The 24,367-nt window shown below is 45.0% G+C and overlaps 1 protein-coding gene across 1 annotated transcript in view; it reads left to right on the top strand.

The window, feature by feature from the left end:
- Positions 1-24,367, top strand: part of ABHD12 (abhydrolase domain containing 12, lysophospholipase) — a 43,726-nt gene that overhangs the window by 14,854 nt on the left and 4,505 nt on the right. Inside the window, exons 2-9 of the mRNA XM_068940856.1 lie at positions 4,907-5,031; positions 8,485-8,590; positions 11,058-11,177; positions 13,158-13,188; positions 21,472-21,517; positions 22,438-22,567; positions 23,558-23,595; positions 23,762-23,841. Coding sequence (XP_068796957.1) covers positions 4,907-5,031; positions 8,485-8,590; positions 11,058-11,177; positions 13,158-13,188; positions 21,472-21,517; positions 22,438-22,567; positions 23,558-23,595; positions 23,762-23,841 — 676 coding nt within the window. The remainder of the gene's footprint in view (positions 1-4,906; positions 5,032-8,484; positions 8,591-11,057; positions 11,178-13,157; positions 13,189-21,471; positions 21,518-22,437; positions 22,568-23,557; positions 23,596-23,761; positions 23,842-24,367) is intronic.

The raw sequence follows: 24,367 nt of genomic DNA, 5'->3' as shown, positions 1-24,367 counted from the left end.
GCGTATCATGCCCTTCACGTACATAGCATGTGTCAGTAACAATTTATTCTCTGGCTGACTTCAGTTATGACTTGCTTTTTCAGTGCCAGCTGTTTGTCTCTGGTGCAAAGGAGATGGTGATATAGTACACCACGTTGTTAGCCAGTGGATTGAAGGTTTAGGTTTTTTGGTGTGCATCAGTGGCCTTGCTGCAGAAGGGAGCCTCTGGTTAAACAATTCATAGGAACGGAGCAGTGTTTGCTTGACAAATTGTTAAGCCATTTTTCAATGTATGCTCTGCATGCCTGTTCACAATGTAGTATCTTCATTCTTTTTTTCAGGAGCTTAAAACCTTCAAAATTCCCATTGTCCATAGAGACGTGTGCAAAAGTGGTGATACTGCGGTTCAGTTTTTGAAAGGTGCAGAGAGAGCAGCAGTGGAATATTTCCTCAAAGTGCAAAAGTTCAAGAGTCTAAGGAAGTCTCTTATTAAGCAGCAGCAAAGGAATTTGGTAGACTATTAATTTTCTTCCTTTTCATATTTTTCAAAGAGCCAAGATTTTTAGGAATTAAATAAACGAAACTCTGAGGATGCAGATACCAAGGCAGCTTCTGTCTGTGATTTTTTTTTTTTTCTGTTTTATGAAAAATGCTTGTGAGGACAAGTGCAATGCCTTTGAAGTTGTGTCCTCTTTCCAGGACTGTGACTTTGTTTATGACTTTCCTAGATAATTGCTTAATCCTGGACGTAGCAAGATGAATTTGAGGCCTTTACTTTTGATTTCTGAGTTCCTTTGCAGTGAACTGATGCTGTTTAAATGGATCTTAGTGCCAAAGGGAGAGGTCAGTTGCTCAGATGTTAAAAGTTATAGCACATACTGTTGTTCCCGCTGGCTATGTTGAATTTGAGGGTAAGATCTGTTTTCAAGATTGGGTGAATTTTCAGTAATTCAGCCTCCCTGCACTCTATGCAGTGACTCCAGTGAAGCAGCAATAAGGCTTGGCGAAGATTTTTCGTTTAGGAAAATTTTGTATAGTTGGACCTGAAAGAAAAAAATCACACAATTGCCTGTGCAACTTTGTTCATTGCCCACAGAAAACAGGAGAGGATTTGACCCTTTGATATTAGCATGTTTTCAAATTGCCTTTGACCTTAAATAAAGCCGGTTTTGCAGCAAGCTGAAGGAGAAGACCCAAGTTAATCTTGCAGTGGAAAACTCTCCAAAACTTGCTGTAATGTTTCAGAGTGGAGATCAGACCCATTGCCTGTCTGTGAACTCACATTCAGGAGGTGGGAGGCTGCCTCTGAACATGCTTTCGTGAAGTGGGACACCTTGTTGAGATTTATTCCACTTTGTTCCCGGGGGAAAAAAAAAACAAAACAGATTAATCTACTTGGGCAGATCAGATGCCCTTTTCTGTTACAGAAGAAGGGGAACACATTCTTGTTATGCCATTATTCGTGCTTTATACTTCTTCCTCCATCACCTTTGAAGTCACTTTTTCCACCAAGTGATCAGGAGGTACCTTGCATGGCCAAGAAAGAAAGTGTTCTTGGTTTCTGTGTCCTGTGCTGTGAATTTCTGCTGTGGCAAGACTGCCGATTTGCAGCTGTTTATTTGAAGGATACTGGAGCAAACCAGAGAATTCACTGAAACCAAAGTAGAGTCCCATAATCGGGTGTCTATGAGCACTCTGTTTTAACGTTGAGCCTGCTAGATTACAAAGGCCATGTGGGCTGTATGTGTATTTCTGTCTGTCCTTCTGGACTGCAAGCCCAACACATGTGTGTTTCTAATAAATTTTGTCCTGTTCTTGCTTGACTAAAGCTCACCCAGTATTAGTCTTCTCGTTGTCCCTAGGCCTGTCCTATAAATTACCAGGAAAAATTTCAAGTTCAGATGTCACACTCATAGGCAGGACTTTCTTCTTGCATGTTTAAGTATGTCTGGAGAGGGAATGTGCTTTTCACACCCACCTTAGAGACTTGCATTAGGCAAAAACTGCTTCAGATTTTGTGTGTTTGGACAGAACCAGAAGTTGGGCAAAAGCCCAAGAAAATGCAATGTCAGTAGCTGTGGGTTGTGTTTTTTTTTTTTTTGTTTGTTTGCAATTGCCTTTATGGTGGCTCATGATAATCTCTTCGATGTCTTCAGTTTGCAGCTGCTTAGTGAAAGGACAATGTGACTATTCCATTAAATGGGCTTTAAGTTAATCAATTAGCTATTGATAAATTGCTCGATTTAGATAGGGCAGAGCTAGAATATGCCAGTTTGAGTGCCCTAGTTGTAGTGAGATTTTCCAGCTCGCATGTATTTTCCTCTAAGATCACCTTAAGTTTTTGGGCAGAGGGGAACATGAAAAGTGTGTTGCTGCTGCTTTTGCTTGAATGCAGCAAAAAATCCCTGTGCAGGGCATTTGTTTCATGAAATAGATTTTCTGCAGAGCAAGAGCAATTTAATTTAGTTAAATTGCTCACTAAAGACGTACCTGATAATTTTACATCTGCGCTTTGGTACATTATCTTGGATTTATCAGCAGAAGAGAAGCTGGTCTCTGATGGATAAAGAGTCTGTCCTGGTTGCATTTTAAGCAGACATCTCCGTGGTGATGAGGTGTAAATGTCACATTACTGATTAGCATTTGGCATGGGTTAAGGAAGGGATGTTTCAGTTGAGTCTTCTAAAGAGGAAACGAAAATCATTCCTAAATTCTGACAGCATTACTCATAGACTGTAGTCTTCATCAGCATTTTCTGCTCTTGACTTTCATAAACTTGTGTCTGGGTCATGCTAAGCTTTTTTGCCACCTGGATATTCTCAAAAACTGTGTTTTGATGGACTTTGTGCCTGGAGGGGTCAGGGATGATTCTGATGCCCTTCTGAACAGTTTGCAAGCTTTTTTTCCTGTCCGTCAGTCTTGACAGGACAGGACTATTTAGCTCACCTTGCAGGTTTCACAGCAGATTGCTCTCCAGACCAAAGCTTTAGAGGTGCTGAACATGAGGTGGGGTGCCAAACTTGAGGTGGGTATGTCTGATGGGCCCCTGTCAAAGATGCCTGGACACTCAGGAGCTCTTTGTCCAGGCTGCTGTCCTTGGAGGCAGAGGTGCGTCGGTCCAAGGCTTTGGTACTCACTAACTTTCTTCCGAAAGATCTGTTTTGCACCGTTTCCCCTGACATTCCTGTGTTTCTGCTTTCCTTAATACTTACGGAAACTGGACTTGAGATGCAGGAGCATCACTGGAAGCCTTGCTGGCTTCTTTCACATCGTCGTTACCAGGTTTTCTGTGGGAAGCATTAAGGTCTGTTGAACCTTTCAGCGTGGGCTTGTTGCAGCTGGAGCTGGTCAGCAGTGTCTTGAGAATGCATTTTTTTCCTCTCGGGGAAATGGCGATTCCTTTAGCTTGTCAAAAAAAAGTGTCCATTTGGATGGAAGGTATCTCTGAAGTCCAGAATACGATTCCTGGGCAAGAAGGGACAGACAGGTTCCTGTGGGTAGGCAGTAGTGGAGTGGATGCAGTTTTTGGATGTATGGGAAAGAAACCTAACGCAGTGAGTACCCTAGCAGTCACGCCAAAGACTTGTACTGGGTCGGGGAGGGAGGTTTTATCCTTTGGCAGTATGTAGAAGAGCTACGGAAAGCCTTGGCTTTAGCCCAGGAGTACAAAAGCTATTGAGATCTGGAATATTTTGATACATGGTGAAATTCTTTCTATCTCAGCTCTAGCTGCGCACTGGTATTTCTTGGAGAAACGCTTACAAGAGACATCTACAGGCCCTCTGTTTGATTCTTTGCAGTAGCTGACAGTGTTCAAGCCTTTTTAGTGCTTCTTTTAAGCGAGTTTGATGTGTTGGTTCCTAAAATCACCAAATGGGAGATTAACGATTTTGTGCCTCTTGGAAAAATTGATCTCTGCTTTGCGCTGCCGGCGGTTCCAAGTGCAGAGAACTGGTTGTCCACTGGCATGGAGCATGGTTTGCTGTTATTCCTGCTTGAGACCATCCGCTGGAGAGCAAAGGAAATCGTGTTGCCCGAAGTATTTATATGGGTTTTAGTTCTTGACTGAAATCACAGTTGAGGGCCCCAATGTTTCTGCCCACAGCACGTTGATCAACTAAATCCTTAGTAGTACAGCTTTATATATACATGCATATATATGTATGTATGTGTGTGTGTGGTAATTATTCTGCAGCGATAATGTATATTTTGAGAGAAGGTGCTTAGCTTCTGCTGTGTGATCCTGTAATCATTTTTTGTGGCTTACTCCTCCCAGTCAGAATACCTAGGAGAAGTATTTGGAGGAACTGTGCCAAACTCAGTCTGGGCTCCCAGAGAACGATGCCACAGATAAGAAATCTTTTGGTGTTTTATTACTTAGAGACTTGCTTTCCAAGGCATCGAAAGGTAGGAATCCTTTTAGTTGGACAAGGTATAACCTCTTCTCCAGTCTGTACATGAGGTCACGTGTAATTTTATCAGTCTTGGATCAGGCAGTCTTGTAACGACAAGTAGTTCATCAAAATTTATGAAGGTCTAACTTAAAGTCTTGCTCATAGAGATTTAAATGGGAAATGTAGTCGGATTTCTTTTTGGAGACAAAGCTTAGGTCTTCGCTGTGTGATACTTTTCCCCAGACATCCTAAAATCTGTAAAACCAGCAGAAAAAAAGCTGTTAAAGTGTTTTAAAATATCAGTGGAGAGTTTCTGTTCCCTTTTTCTAGGCTGCATATCATCAGCTGACAGTTTGGTTGCTTCTGCATCTCTCAAACAGCTGAGGCTACATGAACAGTTTGAAAATTAGTTTTGTTTAAAGAATAAATGAAATGGCCAGGTCTCCAAATGCACCAAGCACACCGATCATTGTGCAAGTTGCTTCATAAAATTCCTGCTATACTGAGATTTTTTTTTTTCCCCTTTTATGCAGGCGTTATGGATTATGGTTCCGATTACGAAGACTGTTAATCTGGTTGCTGGGAGTGTACATAGCCATTCCATTTCTAGTAAAACTTTGCCCTGCTATTCAGGTGAAGCTGGTCTTCCTAAACTTTGGTAAGTGACTTGAGTCTGTTGGGATGGGTGAAGGGTGAGGGGAGGAGTGTTTTAACCTTCCGTTTGCTGTGACTCTTTTCCCTTGCGTATTTACAGGTTTTGAAGAATGGGAACTTTCACAGGTAGTGAATTCCCCAAATAACGGGCCGGATAGCGTTTTATGTGGCCCTCGTAGCCTTCACAGTATGTCTTTGGTCTAAATGCAGTGATCAAACTGCAGATAACTTTCAGCTGAAAGGGTCTCCTTCAGAAAGCTGTGCAGTGTGTCAAATGCCTTTTTCTGAAGGATTTAACAGAGATGCGTGAATGGACAGCAAACAAGTGGACCTAAATCCAGTACCTTGTTTTTCCAGACAATAATTTTTCACCTGAAAGCATTTTAGGAGAATGTTCTGGCTGGGGGCAGGAGAAAATCCCAAGTAGCCCACTCGCACAGTCAGATTTCGTGCTTTCCTGTTCAGCATTTAAACTTTTGTGTCTTGCAGCAGTCAAACTGTCTGTGGGGTTGATCCAGCGTGCTGGCTCAGAGGGCAGCCAGCTGCCAGGGAGGCCTGAGCACCCACGGGATGGAAAATGAGGGAACGTCTGTGTATGAGGGACACTTCTTTGCAATCTAAAATTGTCTCTTCAACCTTACTCCCATTTGGTAATGAAGTGTGTTCCAACACTTTTTTTCATGGCCACTGTGAAGTGTGCATGTGTACTTCTTGGACGGCTCTGGCTCTTGGGCCTTGGTTGTTAGAGCTGACAGCTGGATAGCGTGCACAGGTTACTTCCATTTTCATCACCTTGCTTTTATCAATAATGATTTTAATTTGCCCTTGCATAGCTTCGTTGAGTCCCTCTGAAGTTTCAACCTGTCTTTATTCCCAAGTGACCACATAGTTGTCCTGTAATGCTCTCTTGTGGTCCTTGCACTGCTACCACTCCAGCATTGTTCCCACTCCTTTGTATAATGGCAGTCAGCTTTTTTCTTGCGACAGTGCTGTGCTTTCCTCCCGTGACCAACTATTTGCCTTAATAGTTTCCTAGGAAGCACAGTTACTAGAAGCACACTGGTGTGTTTCAGTAATTCTGCTTGACTAGAGAGTCAAGCTAGAGAGTTCTCCTTTAACCTCGTGGTATTGTTTTTTTAACCTTCTGAGTACAAATCCAGACTCTTTAGCCATTTTTGGGGGGTGTAGTTTGGGATTTGTTTCCAAAACAGTAGCGTAGACCTTCAGGAAAGCACTTTTTTTTTTTTTTTTTTTTTAAAGCCAAAGATGAATGAATAGCCACGTTCCCACTGCTAGCAGCTGAACCAATGTCTAGATTTGTTCTTGTGGACAGTGTAGAGTCTCTTATTCCGGTTTATACGATACACAGGCATACACTGCAAGAGATCGCAAACTGTTTCTTGTGATGACTGCTGAAAGTCTTCAGAAAACAGATTTATCGAAACACAAATATAGAGCAGATCATTTTTTAGTGTATTGATAGGACTAACAAACTGTGTTTTGTGTCATGTGATGTGTTACAAGTGATATCAAATAGCTCTGAAACATGCCACTAGAATAACCTTCCATGTGATATTTATCCATACGACGATCCGTTCTCATTTGTGTAGAATATATGGACCATCCCAGTGACAAATGCCATATGTAAAAATTACCTGTATTTCTATGTCTTTCTCTTACCTTAATATAGATACTCACCTGGCCTCCATCACTGTAACGCTGGTATGTTTGTTCATGTTTGAATCTTTGTAATATCTCCATCTGGCAAGAAAGTCTTAACAGATTTTGCAGATGGGAAAATCAAGACACAGAAGTTGAATACTTCTCCCAGAGCACTGCTAGAAGGGACTTGTGTGTCTGTCCAGACCTCAAGCTCAGACTTTATCTTCCTCTTGGAGGATCTGCCACCCCTGTGAGAGAGCCACCAAGATCTGCTGTGACAGTACAGCGAGCCAGCGGGTCTGTGGCAATGTGCACACTTTGTTTTGGACTCTTTCACATTCATGTCTGTTGGGGTCAAGATGACCTACGAATACCCTTTTAAAAAAAACCCCAACTTTTGTGTAACAGCAGAGCAAGCTTAAGCAGATCTAGATTTCTTGTCTAAGGGGCCAGATTTGTTGTGGACTGCCTGGTTTCCAGGTTTGTGGAATGCTTAGCAGTAAGCAATTTTGGGGCTAAGTGAAGTGAGATTTGACTGCTGCCATTAGTGGTGTTTCTCTGTCAGTAGCACCAAGACTTGGCATGTTGATTATTATTCCATTGCATTTCAAGGAGTCAGACTTCTTGGTTCTGCTGAAGCGGGCCTCTAGTTTATGGAAAAAGCCTAAATAAGTGGGAATCGAGTCCTTAAAACTGCTTGATCCTGTATGGAGGTGTCTCTAGCATCTCTCATTACCTGCAGGTGTCAGATGCTGCCTAGAAAGGCAGTACAGCAATGGTGATGGAAAAGCAGGCATTTAGATTAAGCCCATCACCTCATTTCACGTATTGCACAATGCCTGTAAGATGTGGCTTGTGAACCAAGCAATGGGAAACAAAATCTGAAAACTTGCTACAGATATTTCACTTTCCTGCTGCTGCTCATGTATCAGTCATTGAATATAACGAGCAATGAGCAACTGTGTGTTGCTTAGGTTGGGAAAATAAAACAATCAGAAGAACGAACTGAGCTGGACTCATTTTTGTTTTCTGGGATCTCTTCCCAAAGAGATGAAGTTTCTGGCGTAACATGACCTCTTCTAAATGCAGTGATGTCTGGAAGATGGGCAATGATTTGAGAGTCTCCGGAGAGTGGGATAACAAGCTGCATCTCCTCCTTGAAGGCTCAGGAGGGCAGTATTTGACACAGTTGATCTTACTCTTACATGCCATTAACAAGGTGGTGTCTGCTGCTGCAATGCAATATTTCCTTTAGATTGTAGTGTTATAGGGGCTGTAAAACCACTTGTCATCTTGGAAGGCATTACAAGTCTGGGCTGTACTCTTTGTCCCGAGTGAGTTTGTCACATCGGTAACTTCCATTACAGCTCTGATGCAAACAGTTAAAAGGTGTGTTGAATCAATGGACCTATCGCACTGATGCAGCAGGAGTGACTGACTCATGTCTGGAAGTTTTACAAAGCAGAAAGGGCAGAGATGGGTTAAATGTATCGCAAGAAACTTTGTCTCCCTCACACCTTAATTTTGTTAATTAACAAATTAACACACCCCTGTTTTTGTGCTGGTTGCTTCTGTCTTCTTACCTTACTTTCTTTGAGGTTTGTATTTTAGTTGTAGCTATTGCCTATTTATCCTTTCACACAGAAAGAAAAAGATCTTTCCACAGAGTGGACCAGTTTATACAGCTCTCTAGTGCCTTGGTAAAGCTGTTTAGTAAGCAAATAAAGGTAAAAATTAAAATATTTTATCTTCTGTTTGTTTCTTTGTTTGTGTTTTGGTTTTTTTTGTATTTCAGTGAGGGTCCCATATTTCATTGACTTGAAAAGACCGCAGGATCAAGGTTTAAACCACACCTGTAATTATTATCTCCAGCCAGAGGAGGATGTAACTGTCGGGGTCTGGTAAGGAAACCTGTTCTATGCAGCACGTGCCGTGCATAATCTTAGTCATCCTCTTTGCTCTCACTGCCTGCATATCCACTCTTTTCGCTGTGCATGGTGACAGCCATTGCTTGCTCTTGTTTGTGGATGTCTATATTTTTCTCTACCAAGCGACAGAGTTGATGTTGAAAGGTATGCAGGTCTCTTGAGCTTCCTTGAACTCAAATCACTGGTGCATAAAACACAACTGGAAAACCTGTATGTTCAGAGAAAACTCATAGTTTGAAATGGCAATGGTTGCCACTCTTTATTGCTAAAAAGGTCATGCCTCCAGATCAGAGCAGACCCAATGAGTTAGGAGCTTTGTCATTCAGCTGCTGTTCGTACTCTGTTTGGCAAAATAAATGTGTGGGAAGGTGGGAAAACAGGATCAAAGTGTTCAGGGTAGGAGGAAGAATGTTCTGTGTATAAAACATATGCAAGGCTCTGGAGAGTGGGTGAGAAAGGAATGCTCCGTTTGCTCTCTTTAACAAAACAAGTAACAGTGTTAGAGCCTTGCTTGTTATTCATGCCTCATAAAGAAGAATTTCTGGTTCCAGGCAAGAGTAACTCATTTTAGCTCCTTGTTGCCAGGATCTGCAGCTCAGATGACAGGTTCTTTCTCCGCTTTCAGTACTTCTAGTATTACTAGACCAGCTGAAACTGGCTTCCGCATCTTTTTCTTGCGATTGCTTTCTACTGTGTCGAAACCGTGGAAAAGTTCCTGCTTCCTTTGAAGAGAAGGTGCCTGCAATGTCACGATGTATATAAGGGCAGTAAACAACTGGAAAAAAGGCTAGACAACCTGTCAGGTGTGGATGGAAAGAGGCTGCTCCTTAATACAGCCAGTGAAGTTAGATCTGTGAGCAATGGGATTTGGAGTTTGTAATTATGTGCATGTAGCTAGGTCTGTTCAGCAATGCAGTGGAGGTTTTCAGTCTTGTCTTGACTTGAGGGTACATGGCCTTTTGAATGGGACAATGTTAGCCTGCGACATAAACAGTTCCTCCCTATAAATGAATTTTGGGGAAGGATGTTTTTAGAAGCTGGAACTTCAGTTTTTCCAGGGTAGCCAAATCATGGCTTATATTTCCACTTGGGTAATTACAAATTTACCTACTAAGCTGTTAAATAATTTTAAATGGCACATCTTGAGTGTAGGTTCCCCCCCCCCCCCCCCCGTATACTGTATACCTTTAGCCAAACAGGATTTCCTGCTCTTGGTGACAATTCAGAGTCCATGTCATTTGTCTTGATTCTTATTAGAGAGGTTTCTATAAAAGCTTGGAGCTTGCCTTGATAAGCCAATGTTGTATTTTTTGTTCACTATACTTCTGTGACAAAGTCACCAGCTTGCTTTGTTCTATTTGAGCTTGCAAAATTTTTGAGGCAGAACATTTAGTGAAGTTGTGAGCCCAACAGTTTTTGGGAATTTTGTTTTTCTTCCTCAAACTCCCATGTCTACTGGATGCATGCACCCCAGCAGCCTTTGCGCACGCATTCATCCCAGTGGTGATTTGTCCTCTGAACTTTAAGTCTGGGAGGAAGGTGCTGTGGTAGATGGGGTTTGTCTCCCTTCCTAGGAGAAAGTCATAGGAGAAAGCAAGTACTTCAGGTACTTCTGGCAGCTTATAGCTGCCCGCCTCTCAACAATTTGAGGTTGTTGTGGGCACGTACTTGCTCTCGGTGTCTGTCTTCTAGGGTAACTACCTGATTTGAATTCCTATCTTTTCTTTAGGCCGTTTCTCTCTTTCCATTCCACAAATGTTAAACTATTTTTGACAGGTTGCCCAGCAATATACTCTTCAGAGGAACAATTGTGGATTAAACATTCCCGGCTCTTCTAGATTCTGTTTTTTTCTAGTGGAAATGTTATACCTTCAAGAACTTGCTGTCTGAAAATAAAATGCATGAGGCTATCATCACCTCCTTTTTCCTCAAATTGCTGTAGAGTCAGCCATGCCTCTTACTCACCAAATGTCCTTTCAAAACCAACTGACTTAGGTGATCATTCTGAACGTCTGCTGACCTAGCTGTGACACCTTGTTTATGGTGTACAAGTCTATCAACTGAAGTGATTACATGCTGTTAAAAACTGGGGATGACCTTGTAGGATCAAAAGTGAAGGAATGGAGATTTTCTTCTCCAGAATAGCAGGAAATTTAGTAATTGTGTTTTGGACTTGCCTGTGAAGTTTGATATCTGCTCACTCTAGGCCTTGCACAGCCCAGAGTTTAGAAGATAAGAGGTGGAGGTGGAAATGTAGAAATAACCTGAGCCACTGGCTTTTTGAAATTGTCCATTTGTTGGCTCAGCGTGGTAGTTTTATATGGAGAGTTGTGTGTAGGCTTTGTAATTCTGAGTTAACGAGCTGACCAAAAAAATTAAAAATGGAGTGAAAAACACTGAGTAACAACAAGGCAATATAGTTTTTTCCTTCTGTATCTAGGCACACAGTCCCTGCAGCCTTATGGAAGAATGCACGAGGGAAGGACCAGTTGTGGTTTGAAGATGCTTTGGGTTCCAGCCATCCTGTGATCCTTTACTTGCATGGCAACGCAGGAACAAGGTGAGGCACAAACAGTGATTGCTTTGTTCTGAGCTGTCTCTTCCTGGTTTGCCAAAGCTTCAGCACATTGATAAAATAATCTGAAAGCAGCTTGGTGTTCCTCCTGTATTTTAAGAGGAAAGCATGTTTTAAGAAATGTAAACTCCCTGCATTTAGTGAATGTGAGAATAGATTTATTGCAGTTATCAGAGCTGTGGGATTTGCTAATGCATTACTGCTATATTTTCTTTTTTCTTTCTTTCTTCCTTTTTTTTTTCCCCCTCCTGTATCCTCTGTCTTCCAGAATGGCAGGAGGCTGTCACACTTGCTGGATCAAGTAGGGAAAAGTACTGCTTTTCAGTATAATAGTCTCTGAATCAAGATGTGGAAAGGTGGTAGTGCCTCCATATGTGTGGTTTACATGCATTAAACTTTCCACTTGCTTTCATGAGCTTATTTTAGTAGTTAAGACGTTTTGAGGAAGGAAAGAGGGAGGTGATGTGCTGGTTTTCTTTTATTGTTGGGTATGTACAAGGCATTTGTCTGGAACGGGAGCATTTTATAAATGACCATGGCTTCCAGCTAGAGGAGTAGGTTCTCCATACCTTGTTTCCAGGCACTAAAAACTATTAGCATAATGTAAAACCTCCTGGACGTTTCTCAGTTGTGTTTTTATTATCACATCTCTGTGTGATACAATGCTTTAGTATGTGGTCTTTACTAACATGCATCTTTCAAGAGTATTGGCCCCCTTCTGAGTTTTGAGTGCTGTTGCAGTGTTCTTTGGAAGCTGATCTCCTCTTGCAGATACTCTGCAAGAATATTAGCTGCTGAAGCATTGCTGAAATACTCCCACATCCTTTCTGTGCTATAGGAACTGATTGAAAAGCAAAGAGACTCTGTTCTAGCTCTGCTGGTAGTGAAAATTCACTAGCCTTTACATTGCAGGAACTTCACTGTTTTTCACCTAAATTCTTGCCTTAGCAGCGTTCTTCTTTGGTACAACAGACATAACCTGGAAGATGCATGCTATGAGCCAGGAAATGCATGAGCGGACTGGGCTTTGGAGGCTGGCCTTATGTTTTTGTGCTGATGTGTTACAAGGTTGAATTGAATGGTTACGTTATTTTTCAAGTATTGCTTAGCTTACTTTTCTTGCCTTTATTGAGTGTAGCAAATGATACTAATGGAAGCTATTCTGCAGCTGTAATGGTGGTAGATTGGGACCAATGCAACCTTTGTTGCGTGCATATTGATTGGATTTATTTCTTGGCTTCCCCCGTGTGTTGCAAATTGCTGATTCATGTTTTGCCATACTAGACTCAAGTTTGAGTGTGGATTAGCCACGTCACATTGCCTCTAGATTTCAATTTATGGAGAAAAAACACGAAGACTTTATCTTCCCCTGGACTTATTTCCAGTGTTCAACTCTGAACAGTTGTCTCTGCTCAGTCTTTTGCACGTGTGTGTCCTTTCTGTCCCTGTGCTCCAAGCCGGGTGAGAAGACAAACTGCAATCCAAGGGTCAGCTGCTTGGGTAAATGTGGTGAGGTCTGCTGGGAGCAGCTCACCTCAGAGAGGTTATCTGCTGTGGCAGTGCTGGTGGCAGGAGCACAGGGTCTGCAAAGCCAACAGGGGCAGACTGTTGTGGATGTATTGCAGGCTGTGGTAAAGGCTGATTGGTTGGAAAAGGCATCTTTACCTGCAGTGAAAAAAGATTTATGGGGATAAGTTGACATTAAAATTGGTCTGGATGGAATTAGATGGGCACTTTTTTTTTTTTTTTTTGGTCTTCTGGCTTTGCTCTCCTATTTGGGAGGGGAGGTGGGGAATAACGAGGAAGAAGAGTGGAGTTAGAACTGATTAGTATTTACAGTGTTTGTCTGGCATATTTGTGTTTAACCAGAGACCTGGGGCAATGGGAAAGCATGTCTCTGAAAGCTTAAATGTTCACTTTTTTCCCTTCTTTCTCTCTCTTCTCTTTGTGAATCGCTTTTGCCAGAGGAGGGGATCACCGTGTGGAGCTTTACAAGGTAAGTGGCTGCACGAGCTATCCACTCATGAACACATCAGAAATGTGTAGACTTTAAGTAGACTGCACGCTGCAGCTCACTGCCAGTAGGCACGTAGCCTGAGGCTTTCTGCCTCCCCTAGAGCTGAAGAGTTCATGGGAAAAGGGGTCTGTAAGCAGTGAGTGTCTTGCATCACACCCTTCCCTGTGTTGAACGGTAATTGAAAGGTCTTTTACTTACTGTTACTTGCTGTCAGGTGCTGGGAAATCATCTTCCGTCTGATGTACACCAGTGCCTTTTGTCAGAGGTAACAGAGATGGTTTCTTGAAAGGATCTGACTCAACAGCAGGATCTTCAGCAGTTTTCTCTCTCTCTCTTTTTTTGGTCAGTCCGGAAGGTACAGGACTTTTTTGAACGTGGGGCAGCTGCATGGGGAATACTTGTGTTGGCACAAGGGTAGGAAGACTCAGCCTGCGTTTCCCCTTTTCCCATGGCATGGTGTATCTGTACGAGGGCTGCTGTCTCAAGGGCCAAAGATTTCACACGGGAAAACGAACAGTTTTCCAGGTATAACACTGTGATGTATTACATGAGAACAGACTTCAGCTGCTCTTAGTGTTTTGCCTAATGACTTTTGTGGTCATTTATTTTATTAAACTCTCTTATGTTGGCTGAAGTTCTTGCACATAATTTCTTGGTCTCATATCACATTTTTATAAAAGAGCTGTAACTGTTTTTGTCAGCTCATTTCACACTGGTTGAGTCCATGTTCTTCCTATGGATTTAGATGTCATTCCTTTCTCCTTATAACTTGTGTCAGTGTTGGCACTTGAAAAGCTTTATTGCAATACAACTCCTTATGCAAGATTCCCCTGCAGCAAAGTCTTTTTAATTCAGGTCACTCAGGCAATGCTGTTTGGTAGCCCTAGGGAGGCTGTTTCTTTTCCCCTAAGAACAAAGGATCTGCCAGATTGCAGGGAGTTGGCACCTGACAATTGAGAATGTCGTATATATGGTGACCTAGTTAGTAATTTTTCTAGAGATAAGCATCTGCTGCAATGCATTTTGTGCTGGCTAAGACAGGCAGAGGAGTTGTTTTGGATTTTTCTGGGCAAAAGTAGTACCTCAAAGTATTCAAGGATTGTGAGCGTGCAGGTGTGTATGTACATGTGCACAGAGAAGACACATTTACCAGAACCTAAGGTTTCTGATACTGGGCTTGGTACTCTTGCTTCTGTGAACACAGACAAGTTGCTTAGTTTGTCTTTTTCAGTCAGTTACATGCACAAACACACACGCATGCACTTACTTTTTGTGCTTGCCAGGATCACACCAGAAACTCTTGTTAAGTGCTTATTGCAGCAGAGTGAAATTGGGCTGGAATACTGTCCTGTTTGCTAGTGCTGCTTGTGGGCAGAGGGAACGCCTATAGGAGAGACTCAGAAGGAAAGGAATAACACAAGAGGTCTGTCCTTTCTTCCCAGCACTCTCCTCCAAGGGACCTCTTCGTGTGAGCAGCTTTTCTAGGTAGCAGCACTGAACTGAGACTGCGTCAGTTCTGCACAGAGAGTCTGTGAGCAGCAGGTGTCTGAAATGGTTCCTGCCTGAGTGGATCTTTGTTTGAAGATGGTAACTAGAAGCAGCAGCAGGGAGGAAGCCAGCAGGAGGAGCAGTGTTGCAGTAGTAGCCAGATACAAGCTTTTGAGTGGCATACTTTCCTATAACTGGACAGGTATTCAGACTAGTTTTTGCCCAAAGCCCTGTTGTCCAGATATTATGGTTCCTAATATATTGAAGATCATTGTGCTGATACAAATTACTTATGCTTTGAATGCTGCAAGTCAAAACCTTTTAAAACCAACGAGAATCTCATTCTCTTAGCTACCTTGGCTAATGAGATCCTGGGTTGCATTAGGAAGAGCATTGCCAACAGGTCGAGGGAGGTGTTCCTTCCCTTCTACTCAGCCCTGGTGCGGCCACACCAGGAGTACTGTGTTCAGTTTTGGGTTCCCCAGTACAAGAAAGACATGGATTTACTGGAGCGAGTCTAGTGAAAGGCCACAAAGATATGAAGGAACTGGAACATCTTTCATATGAGGAAAGGCTGAAGGAGCTGGGGCTGCTCAGCCCGGAGAAGAGAAGGCTCCAGGCGAATCTTATTTATAAACATTGATATCTGGTGGGAGGGTGTCAAGAGGATGAGGCCAGACTCTTCTCAGTGGTGCCCAGTGACAGGACGAGAGGCAACAAGTGCGAACTGAAACGTAAGAAGTTCTACTTGAACATAAGAAAACACTTCTTTAGTGCGAGGGTTACTGAGCGCTGGAGCAGGTTGCCCAGAGAGGTTGTGGAGTCTCTGTCCTTGGAGATATCCAGAAGCCCTCTGGACAGGGTCATGGGCAACGTGCTCTGGGTGATGCTGCTTGAGCAGGGGGTTTGGACTAGATGATCTCTAGAGGTCTCTTCCAACCTCAACCCTTCTGTGATTCTGTGGTGGCCATGCTGTAGGCCCCAAAACACAGACACAGAGGACCCCGCTCTCAGACACAGATGGTTAAAAAGTTTGGAGCAGTCTAAACCATCCCTGGGTGGGCAGAAACAGCACTGATGTCTGCCTGCACTGCAAAACATTTAGCCGTCAAGGGCTCTCTCTCCAGAGCTCAGGGACAGCACAGTCAGGCTGACATTCCCCTAGGTCAGCAATACATTTCTGCCAGGTTGATGTTAGCCCAATTCCCCCTGGAAGAGTCCTACTGATGAGCAGCCTCCAGTGGTCTGAGGAGCACGGGGAGAGAGTGAGACAGTGGATGCCTAGGGTAGAGCCCATACTCCCCTGCAAATGGCAGAGCAGAAGCCACCCCAAAAGGGACCGATAAGGGAGCTTGGGGTCTTTGCTTCCCAGGGAGCTATGACAGGCAGAGCAAAGGAGGCAGGTACGAAGACAAAGCTCCGCAAGATGATGTTTCTCCAGTCCTTTTGACGCTTGCTAGCACTGGCAGAGTGAAAGAACTAGGTGTGCGATGCCACAGCCGGAGCATGAGGAAGGGACAGCGCTACTCGCAGAGAGGAGGTGGGCAGCCAGCCTGGCTGCGCAGCCACTGTTTTGGACCTGCCAGTCCTCCTAACAGTGTCCTCCTGGGCAAGGAGAGATTTCCCAGGGCACAGGGAACACAAAGACCAGGAGGATAACTCTGCACACATCTTACAGGAGATCTTGCAGGGGTACCACTATCACCCAAGCAGAAAAAAGGATCATGCAAGTGAACTGAACAAACATCCAGGCAGCAGCAGAGGGCCAGGAGCAGATCTCAGTTGCAGGACACACTCCAAAACCTTTTTGGGGCTCCCTGCACTTGGCAAGCTCAGCTTGGGCTTCAGCACATCACACTCAAGTTGGTCCTTCAGCTTTCCCCAACCCAAACATGAGTGTGAAGTGTTTGTGGATGAATAGGTTGAGCAGGACTGGAGCCAGTATTGACCCCTGGAGGACTCTGCTAGCTACAGGCCTCCAGCTTGACTTTGCGCCTCTGCTCATCTGGCCTGTACTTCCTCAGCTTGCCAGTGAGGATGGTATGGGAGACGGTGTGAAAAGCCTTGCTGAAGTCCAGGGAGACAACATCCACTGCTCTCCCCTCACCTACCCAGCCAGTGGTCCCATCCTAGAAGGCTCTCAGGTCGGTTAAGCATAATTTCCCCTTGGCGAATCCATGCTGGCTACTCCTGATCACCTTCTTGTCGTCCACGTGCTCCGAGATGTCATCCAGGATGAGCTGCTCCATCCCCTTTGCAGGGCTGGAGGTGAGGCTGACAGGCCTGTAGTTCCCTGGGTCGTCCTTCTTGCCCTTTGTGGAAGACTGCAGTGGCGTTGGCTTTCTTCCGGTCCTCAGGCACCTCTCCTGTTCTCCGTGTCCTTTCCAAGACGGTGGAGAGTGGCCTAGCCAGGACGCGTGCCAGCTCCCTCGGCACTCGTGGGTGCATCCCGTCAGGGCCCGTGGACTCGTGGGTGTCAAGTTTGGACAAACGATCTCTGACCCGGTCGTCCTCGGCCAAGGGCGAGTCTTCCTTTCTCCAGGCTGTCTCCCTGGTCTCCAGGGTCAGGGATTCCTGGGGGTTGGCCTTAGCAGTAGAGACTGAAGCAAAGGAGGCATTCAGCAACTCGGCCTTCTCTGTATCGCTTGTCACCAGGGCCCCTGCCCCATTCGGGAGTGGGCCCACGTTTTCCCTGGTGTTCCTTTTGTCACTGCTGTATTTGAAGAAGCCCTTCTTGTTGTCCTTGACATCCCTTGCCAGATTTAATTCCAGATGGGTTTTGTCCTTCCTTGTTGCATCCCTGCATGCTCTGAGAGCGTTCCTATATTCCTCCCAACCCAAGTGGCCCGTCCCTGCTTCTGTGTGGGTTTTGCCAGGAGTTCCTTGTTCATCCATGCAGACGTCCTGCCCCCTTTGCTTGACATCTCGCGCGTAGGGACGCATCGTTCTTGAGCTTGGAGGAAGTGATCCTTGAATATTAACCAGCTCTCTTGGACTACTCTTCTTTCTAGGGCCCTCTCCCATGGGATCACCTAGCAACTATGCTGCAACTCCCATTGGTGTCCTGTCTTGCCTGGCCAAAATGCCATGGGGAGGGCAACAGGAAGGAGGAGGATGAAGAAAGCAGCTAGTTGTGTTGGCCAAACTGACCTACTCATAAGCCTTGCAGAAACAGGAAAACGGAATAGATGCTGTGTTGGCTGTAAGCCAGCTGGCAGGAAGCTTGGGAGAAAGGCTGGTGGACTGGATAGTTCTCTGGCTAGACTCCTGCGGCCCATCCTGGTCACCAGCATGGAGAGAAGAACTAGTGTGATCCCCTTGATGGTGGGACACCTCTCCCAGGGCTCAGTGCTGGATTTGAAAGTTCCCTCACTCCCAAAGCTGCTCCTCTTGAGGGGGCCTGTAGCTCTGCTCTGGTCTGACAGCCAGAGTACTCATCTGGTATTGATGTATGGCCCTGACAACTCTGGCAGCCGTAACCAGCTATGAGGCGCAAATGGTGACTGGTGCAGGTCAGACCGATGCTCTGAGAAGGTGAATGCAGGGAAAGAGCCAAAGGGTTGTTTGCAGGAAGAACAGAGAGAGAGGGAAAAGTTGCATATTCAGGTGGAGGAAAACAGAGTTGCCGTGGGAACGGTGACCTGGAGTGAACAATAATGCTATCCTGCTGCCGGGGGTGATCTCACGTGGTGAGGTAGGGATCAGCCCTGACAGCACGGATGCAAAGTTGAAAAGGGGACTGTAGCAGCTTGTGAGGGGTGCCCTGATAAAGAGGGTTCATATAGAAACACAGGGATGATCTGGACCCAGCCAGGCTGGAGGATGGTGACTGTGCCAAGAAGGTCTAGTTGTCCACTCCCAAATTTCCCTTTGCAAAAAGAGCTCTGCAAGACAGCCAGAGACTGATAGACTGTATTTACAATTTTAATTTAAGTACCAGAACTGTTGTGAAAACAGAAGGGGTCAGAGATATGGTCTGGCAGATTGTGGAGGCAATATAAAATGTATCAACAGAAAAGAAACAGTTCAGTCTTCATCAGTGATATTGTTGAAATCAGTAACGTGTATTCAAGTAATTGTATGTGAGTATAAACCTGAAAAGTAGGAGGCAAAGGAGTTTTGAGGAAAGGAATGACCTGGAAGCTATTTCAGTTGCATCTACTGATATAAATTCCAAATATCCCTTAGCGGAGGAAACGGTATCGGAAGAAGGGTAGCAGAGTAACGTAACCCCATGGGTAGCGCCAAGAAGTAACGCATCCAGTTGGAGGAAGGGTGAGCTCGATGCAAGCAGCAGGGCAAAGTGTGTGATGTATATGTGAAGATACTAGTTTTCTGTCTTCGGGTGACCGTTTAGATCCTGGTGGGACTATGGACTTGTTCTCTCCGTTTCCAGTCAGTCTCTCATTGTTTGCATAACAACCAGTTGTATTTGTGTGCGTACTATGTTTCCACAAATTGTTGTAAAATAATCTGATTATGTATAATTCTACCTGGTAATATGTTTATATGTAATGTAACCCCTGTCAAGGTTAAAATCACACTGTACCCATAGAAGGAACACTCAGCTGACGGGTATAATTCTAGTTGTAAGCTGTGATAGTCTCGGTACCATTAGGGGTGGTTTTTAAACAAACATAACTAATACTAGATCACCCAACTGTTAGTTGTAGGTCCAACTTATGGTGCAAGGAGCCCTTAAGGTTGTAGTCCAAACTACAAAGTACTGCATCTGACTGCTGTCCCTCTGAGAACGGTCTCCTGCAGCTACAGGAGTTGTGAAGTTGGCTTTGCATCCTGTAGTTGTCATCTTAATCATTTTAGTGATTTTATTCACTGGGCAGGCTGCACTGGCTATAAAACCAAACACTTGGCAGCTGCATAATGGCTAGACATCATAGTGAAGAGCTATGCACTGCCCTCAGTCCTGTGCAGGTCGTCACGAGGCAAGATGAGGTAGGAAAGGTTGAATGCCTGCAAGAAAATCCGTTGCTCCGTCCTGGTGCCTTGAGCCACAGGAGGGTTTGCAGTATCCTGGCTGGACTTGAGTGATAGTGCAGTTGGTAGACTGTCAAAAAGAGAGATTGCGGCCTTGTAGCCCAGTGAATATAGTAGTGTCACTGCTAGTAACAGGACTGAGGCCTGTCAGGCCTCTTCTGAAATTGTCTTGGAGCTTCCTGGAGCACTGTTCGAGCTGCTTTAGCATAAAGGCAACTGTCTAATGACCAGGTAGCCGCTGGCTAATTGGTTCTCTTTCTCCTGAGCTTTCTATAATCACGTGCTATGGCTGTAATTTTTAATACAAATAGTGACTGTTTTCACACAGAGAGCATATATAGAGAAAATCACTATAATGATTAATAATAATGGATTTTTATGTAATAGAGGTTTCAGATATAATTACTGTGTCAAGTGAAGGACTAATGACACAGCACAGTGATGCAGCATAGGGGAGTACGGGCCTGGTGGGTCAGCAGAGACCTTGTAAATGGGGATGGGGACGGAGGAGCGCAGCTGGGAGGGGGCACAGGAGGGGGCACAGGCTGGCCCTGGCGACCCCAGGGCTACGACTCCAGCAGTCAGCTAGAGAAATGCAGACCTGGGAGCTGGGCAAAATTGGTTTTAGGGGTAACAAAGAGAACAAGCGCCCAACATATGTGAAAAACACTGTGTAAGCTAATCTGGTATGTAACATGGGAGTTGCAGATCAGTGACTAGAGCATAAAGGGCAGAGTGTGTCAGAAGTGTATGGAAATTAGCCCCAAATTGGCCCTAGACTGAAGAGCAAGAAACTATCACCGTTGGAGTCCTCCCAGCAAAGGACTTGGGAATGCTGACACCTTAGCTCAACTTTTTTTTTTTTTTTTTTGGTATTATCCTGTCTTTCGTTTGTCTGTACTAATTAGATCTGCGCTAGTAATAACAACTTAGGCTGTTAATATTTCAGTTATGTTAAAAATAAATTCTTAGTTTTACACGAAGTATTTCCTTTTGTTCATTAGAAGATTGAGTATAATGTAATACCGAGGGGTTTTTTTAATCCTATTGAGGCCGTGAGAGCAAAAACACTTCAATCTTTTTGTGACTTTTTTTGATCCGCTGTAGATCTATTAGATTCATACCATGCGATGGTACCTTGGAATGCTAAGCATCATTTTTACTGAGGCTTTTTTCAAGCAAGTTGCTCCAACTTGGGTATCTTTATATGCCTTTAACAGAATTTGTTAGGGTTACCATTGGTTGTGACATAATTCTTCATGTAAAGCAATTGCATGTTTTGCATGCATGCGTTTAAACCTTTTGAGATCTGAAACAGCCTCCTATATGCAATGCTAACACTTATGCACACATATATTCACCCTCATATATTCACCTGGGCAGTGTCCAGCTGCAAATTTGAATAATCTGAATGAAGCCCCCGTTGTTTCACTGGCAAACCTGAAAGTGCTGGTATGGGAAACAGACACAAGATACGTGCAAATCTGAAAGGCAAAACTATTGAAGGGCCAAGCTACGTCTAATGTAATGCTGACATCTAGGGTAGTCTGGTCTGGCTTGAGGGCCAGGAAACAAGTGGAGTAAAACCAGCAGCCTGAGGTGATTAGTGCCGAAAGCCTTGTGCCCGCTGCATTGAAAAGCTGGAAGGTGCCACTTCACTATGTTGGGCTCTTTGATAATATTCTAAATTGGATCCCTGCATCTTGGCCTGAGGCAAGCGCATGCCTGCTACAGGCAGGTTTGTGATGGGTTTCTGCATCTTTTTCTCTCCTCCAGGTTCTCAGCTCCCTTGGTTACCACGTTGTCACGTTTGATTATCGAGGTATGTAGGGTGTGCTGTGGTTTGGAGTTTTGTTCATTTGTATTTTCATTATGAAAACGTTTTAGTGCTTTCATTCTGTAAAAGCAGCTACTTTGATCTTGGCAAACTGCTGCTTGTTCTTCCTCCACCTTCTTCCCCCCCCCCGCCACCTACCTTCTTCTGCTTCTGCTCCACCAATATGTATACCTTTAATAGAAATCCTATTTATTATTGCTCCGTTTGGTCTCCCAGAGACGGTGGGCTTTTTTTAAGTTCTTGCCAAGCTGAAGTATGTGGTACCTTCTTGCTAACGTCCTCAGCAGGAGCTGTGGCCATTTTGCAGCTCTGTGCCCTTAGGCATTGAGCGTCTGCTGCTGTCTTTTTCCTTCTTAATATTTAAGCCATGGCTGCCGTTTAATGCCACTGATCATACAGGAAAGAAATTCACCCATCACATCTTTATCAGGAATCTGAGTGAAGTTTCTTTGTAGGAGCTTGCCAGGCGAGGGTTTTCTCAGTCCTGCTGGCAGCAGCTTCTATGGCTGCTTATTAAATAGCAGAAGGGATATGGTATGCTTGCTGCTCAGCAAAAGATGTGTAGGACACGCTGCAGTAGGGGTAGAGGTAGAGCTAAAGTAATCAGGAGGGCAGAAACTTGCTTGGAGGCGTTGATTGAACGGTGTGGACAAGCTGACGTGGCAACAGCCTTGTGAAATGTTTGTTTTTTGAACCTAGCATCCAATTCTTAAGTGGTAAGAGAATCTGCTTACAAATTGGTTACACGCGTGCAAAAGCAGATTAGGTTTTGGAGCTGAGCTGTCACAGATGGGGTGGTGCAGGAATGCAGCTGTTGAATTCGTTGACTGAACACACGATGGGAAGAGCTGGCTGGTTTTGCTGGGCAGTTTGTGCAATTCTTAGAGGGACTATTTGTGTTTCAGGCTGGGGCGATTCGATAGGTAGCCCATCCGAGAGGGGAATGACCTATGATGCCCTTCATGTCTTTGACTGGATAAAAGCAAGAAGTGGAGACAACCCTGTCTACATATGGGGACACTCCTTGGGCACAGGGTAAGTGTCTGGTCCCAGAGGGACTTAGCAACTCCTGAAAAACGCTCAACGCTGACCCTGGACAAAGGTGTTGGCCGCTGTAATCCCCAGGCTGGCTGGGAGTCTGTGGCTTAACTGCTGCAGAGTGGCTTCTCCTGTGCACCCCTCAGAGAGGGAAGGGCGACAGTGAATGATTGCGCGGGAACTGACCTCGAGCCTTCATTGCCTAGTGGGCCACACTGCAAAACAGACACTTGGAATTTTATGATTCTGTTAAAGCAAGCGGAAGGAAAGGGAGACTGCACTGGTCTGTTCCCCTGGCGAACCTGTGCCTGTACATGTCTTTCAAAGACAATCATCTGCAGTCCAAAGTGCCTTTACCTGCCTGTTTTCCTTTCCCCCTTCCTCCCCTCCCATTGCTGTCTGCAGGCAGACAGTGCTCAGCGGGCAGCACGTGCCTTTATCCCCTTAATTTGGGGAGGAGCAAAGGGCAAGCACAAGAATTACTGTGAGTTTAGTGCTCTGCAGGTGACCGTTTGAGACTGCTGTGGCTCACCTCGCTGCCAAATGAACACGTTGCTTGGGCAGGGAGGTCTTGCAGGGCGGTGTCTGTTCATTGCCTCTTCTCAAACAAAGCAGGATGTTTAGCATGGTGGCAAAGCCTTGTGCTTCTGCTCTTCCCCTGTATTTTCCCCACTTTCAGGATCCCTTCCTGGGCCAGAGCGTCCTCGTGGCATTTTTTCAAGTGGGTATGTGCTGTGCTGCTTCCTCAGGCTTGTTCGCTTGCCTAAACGCAGGTACCTGATGCCATTTGAGGCAACTGAGTATCATAGACAGTGCAGGATCTACGGGAACCCGAGTCATTGTGGGCTGACTACCCAGACCTTGAACAGCGTGAGATGCTGATGTTTTGGCAGTCAGGTTGTACATCTTTGGGGAGCAGCAGGTACCAGGCTTTGGTGCTTTGCAAAGGGTCTGCACTGGGTAAACCCCTGTTGCTCTTCTTTCCAGGGTTGCAACAAATCTAGTGAGGCGCCTCTGCGAGAGAGGTAAGTCTAGAGGGCAGATGCTCCTCAGTCCCAGGTTCCCGCTCAGCTTTGCAGTCACGACAAGGTTGCCTTTGGTGGGCCGTGGCGGCAGCTGTTTTCGTGTGGTAGACCCTGACCGTGCTGGCCGTCTGCACTGTTGCACTTCACGTTGCCTTTGGCTTTTCAGAAACCCCCCCGGACGCCCTGATACTGGAATCTCCGTTCACCAACATACGTGAGGAGGCACGAAGTCACCCCTTTTCCGTGGCAAGTACACAGCAACTCTCATGCTAACGGCTTGTAATTGTACCCCTAGAGATTAACCTTTGGCAGTGATGTAGTTGAGCTAACTGCATGCCCTGCGGAGCAGCAGCAGTGTTGTTAAGAGTCAGGAGTAAAGAGCCACTCTTCAAGGCAGCTGCTGGGAAGACCTGGGACAATGAGGGTCTTTCCGTGCAATAAGCAGTACCAGAGCCACACACGGAGGCTGGCAAAAGACGACAGAGATTGGGACTAGAAAGGGCAGTAAGAGGAGAGAGGGGAAGATGGATTGGCTCTCAGGAGCATACAGCTTGGTCGGTGGTGTAACCTCCCTGCTGTGGGAAACTGTCTTGTGGGCTGTGAGAAAAGTGATTGCGAAGTTGGGCTTCCCTTGGTCACAGCCCCATCATTGCATGGCCCGTTTGCATCTGCCCAGAGCCACTAATGAATTCATTTTGGCATGGCTGTGGCCATAGCCATCTCCTCCATCCAAACTGGCTGCAAGTCAGCTCTGAACTGAGCAAGCTCCCAG

This window comes from Struthio camelus, chromosome 3, assembly GCF_040807025.1.
Source record: "Struthio camelus isolate bStrCam1 chromosome 3, bStrCam1.hap1, whole genome shotgun sequence".
Lineage (NCBI taxonomy): Eukaryota > Metazoa > Chordata > Aves > Struthioniformes > Struthionidae > Struthio > Struthio camelus.
The sequence above is the reverse complement of the archived record's forward strand: the minus strand, read 5'-3'. Positions and strand labels throughout refer to the sequence as shown.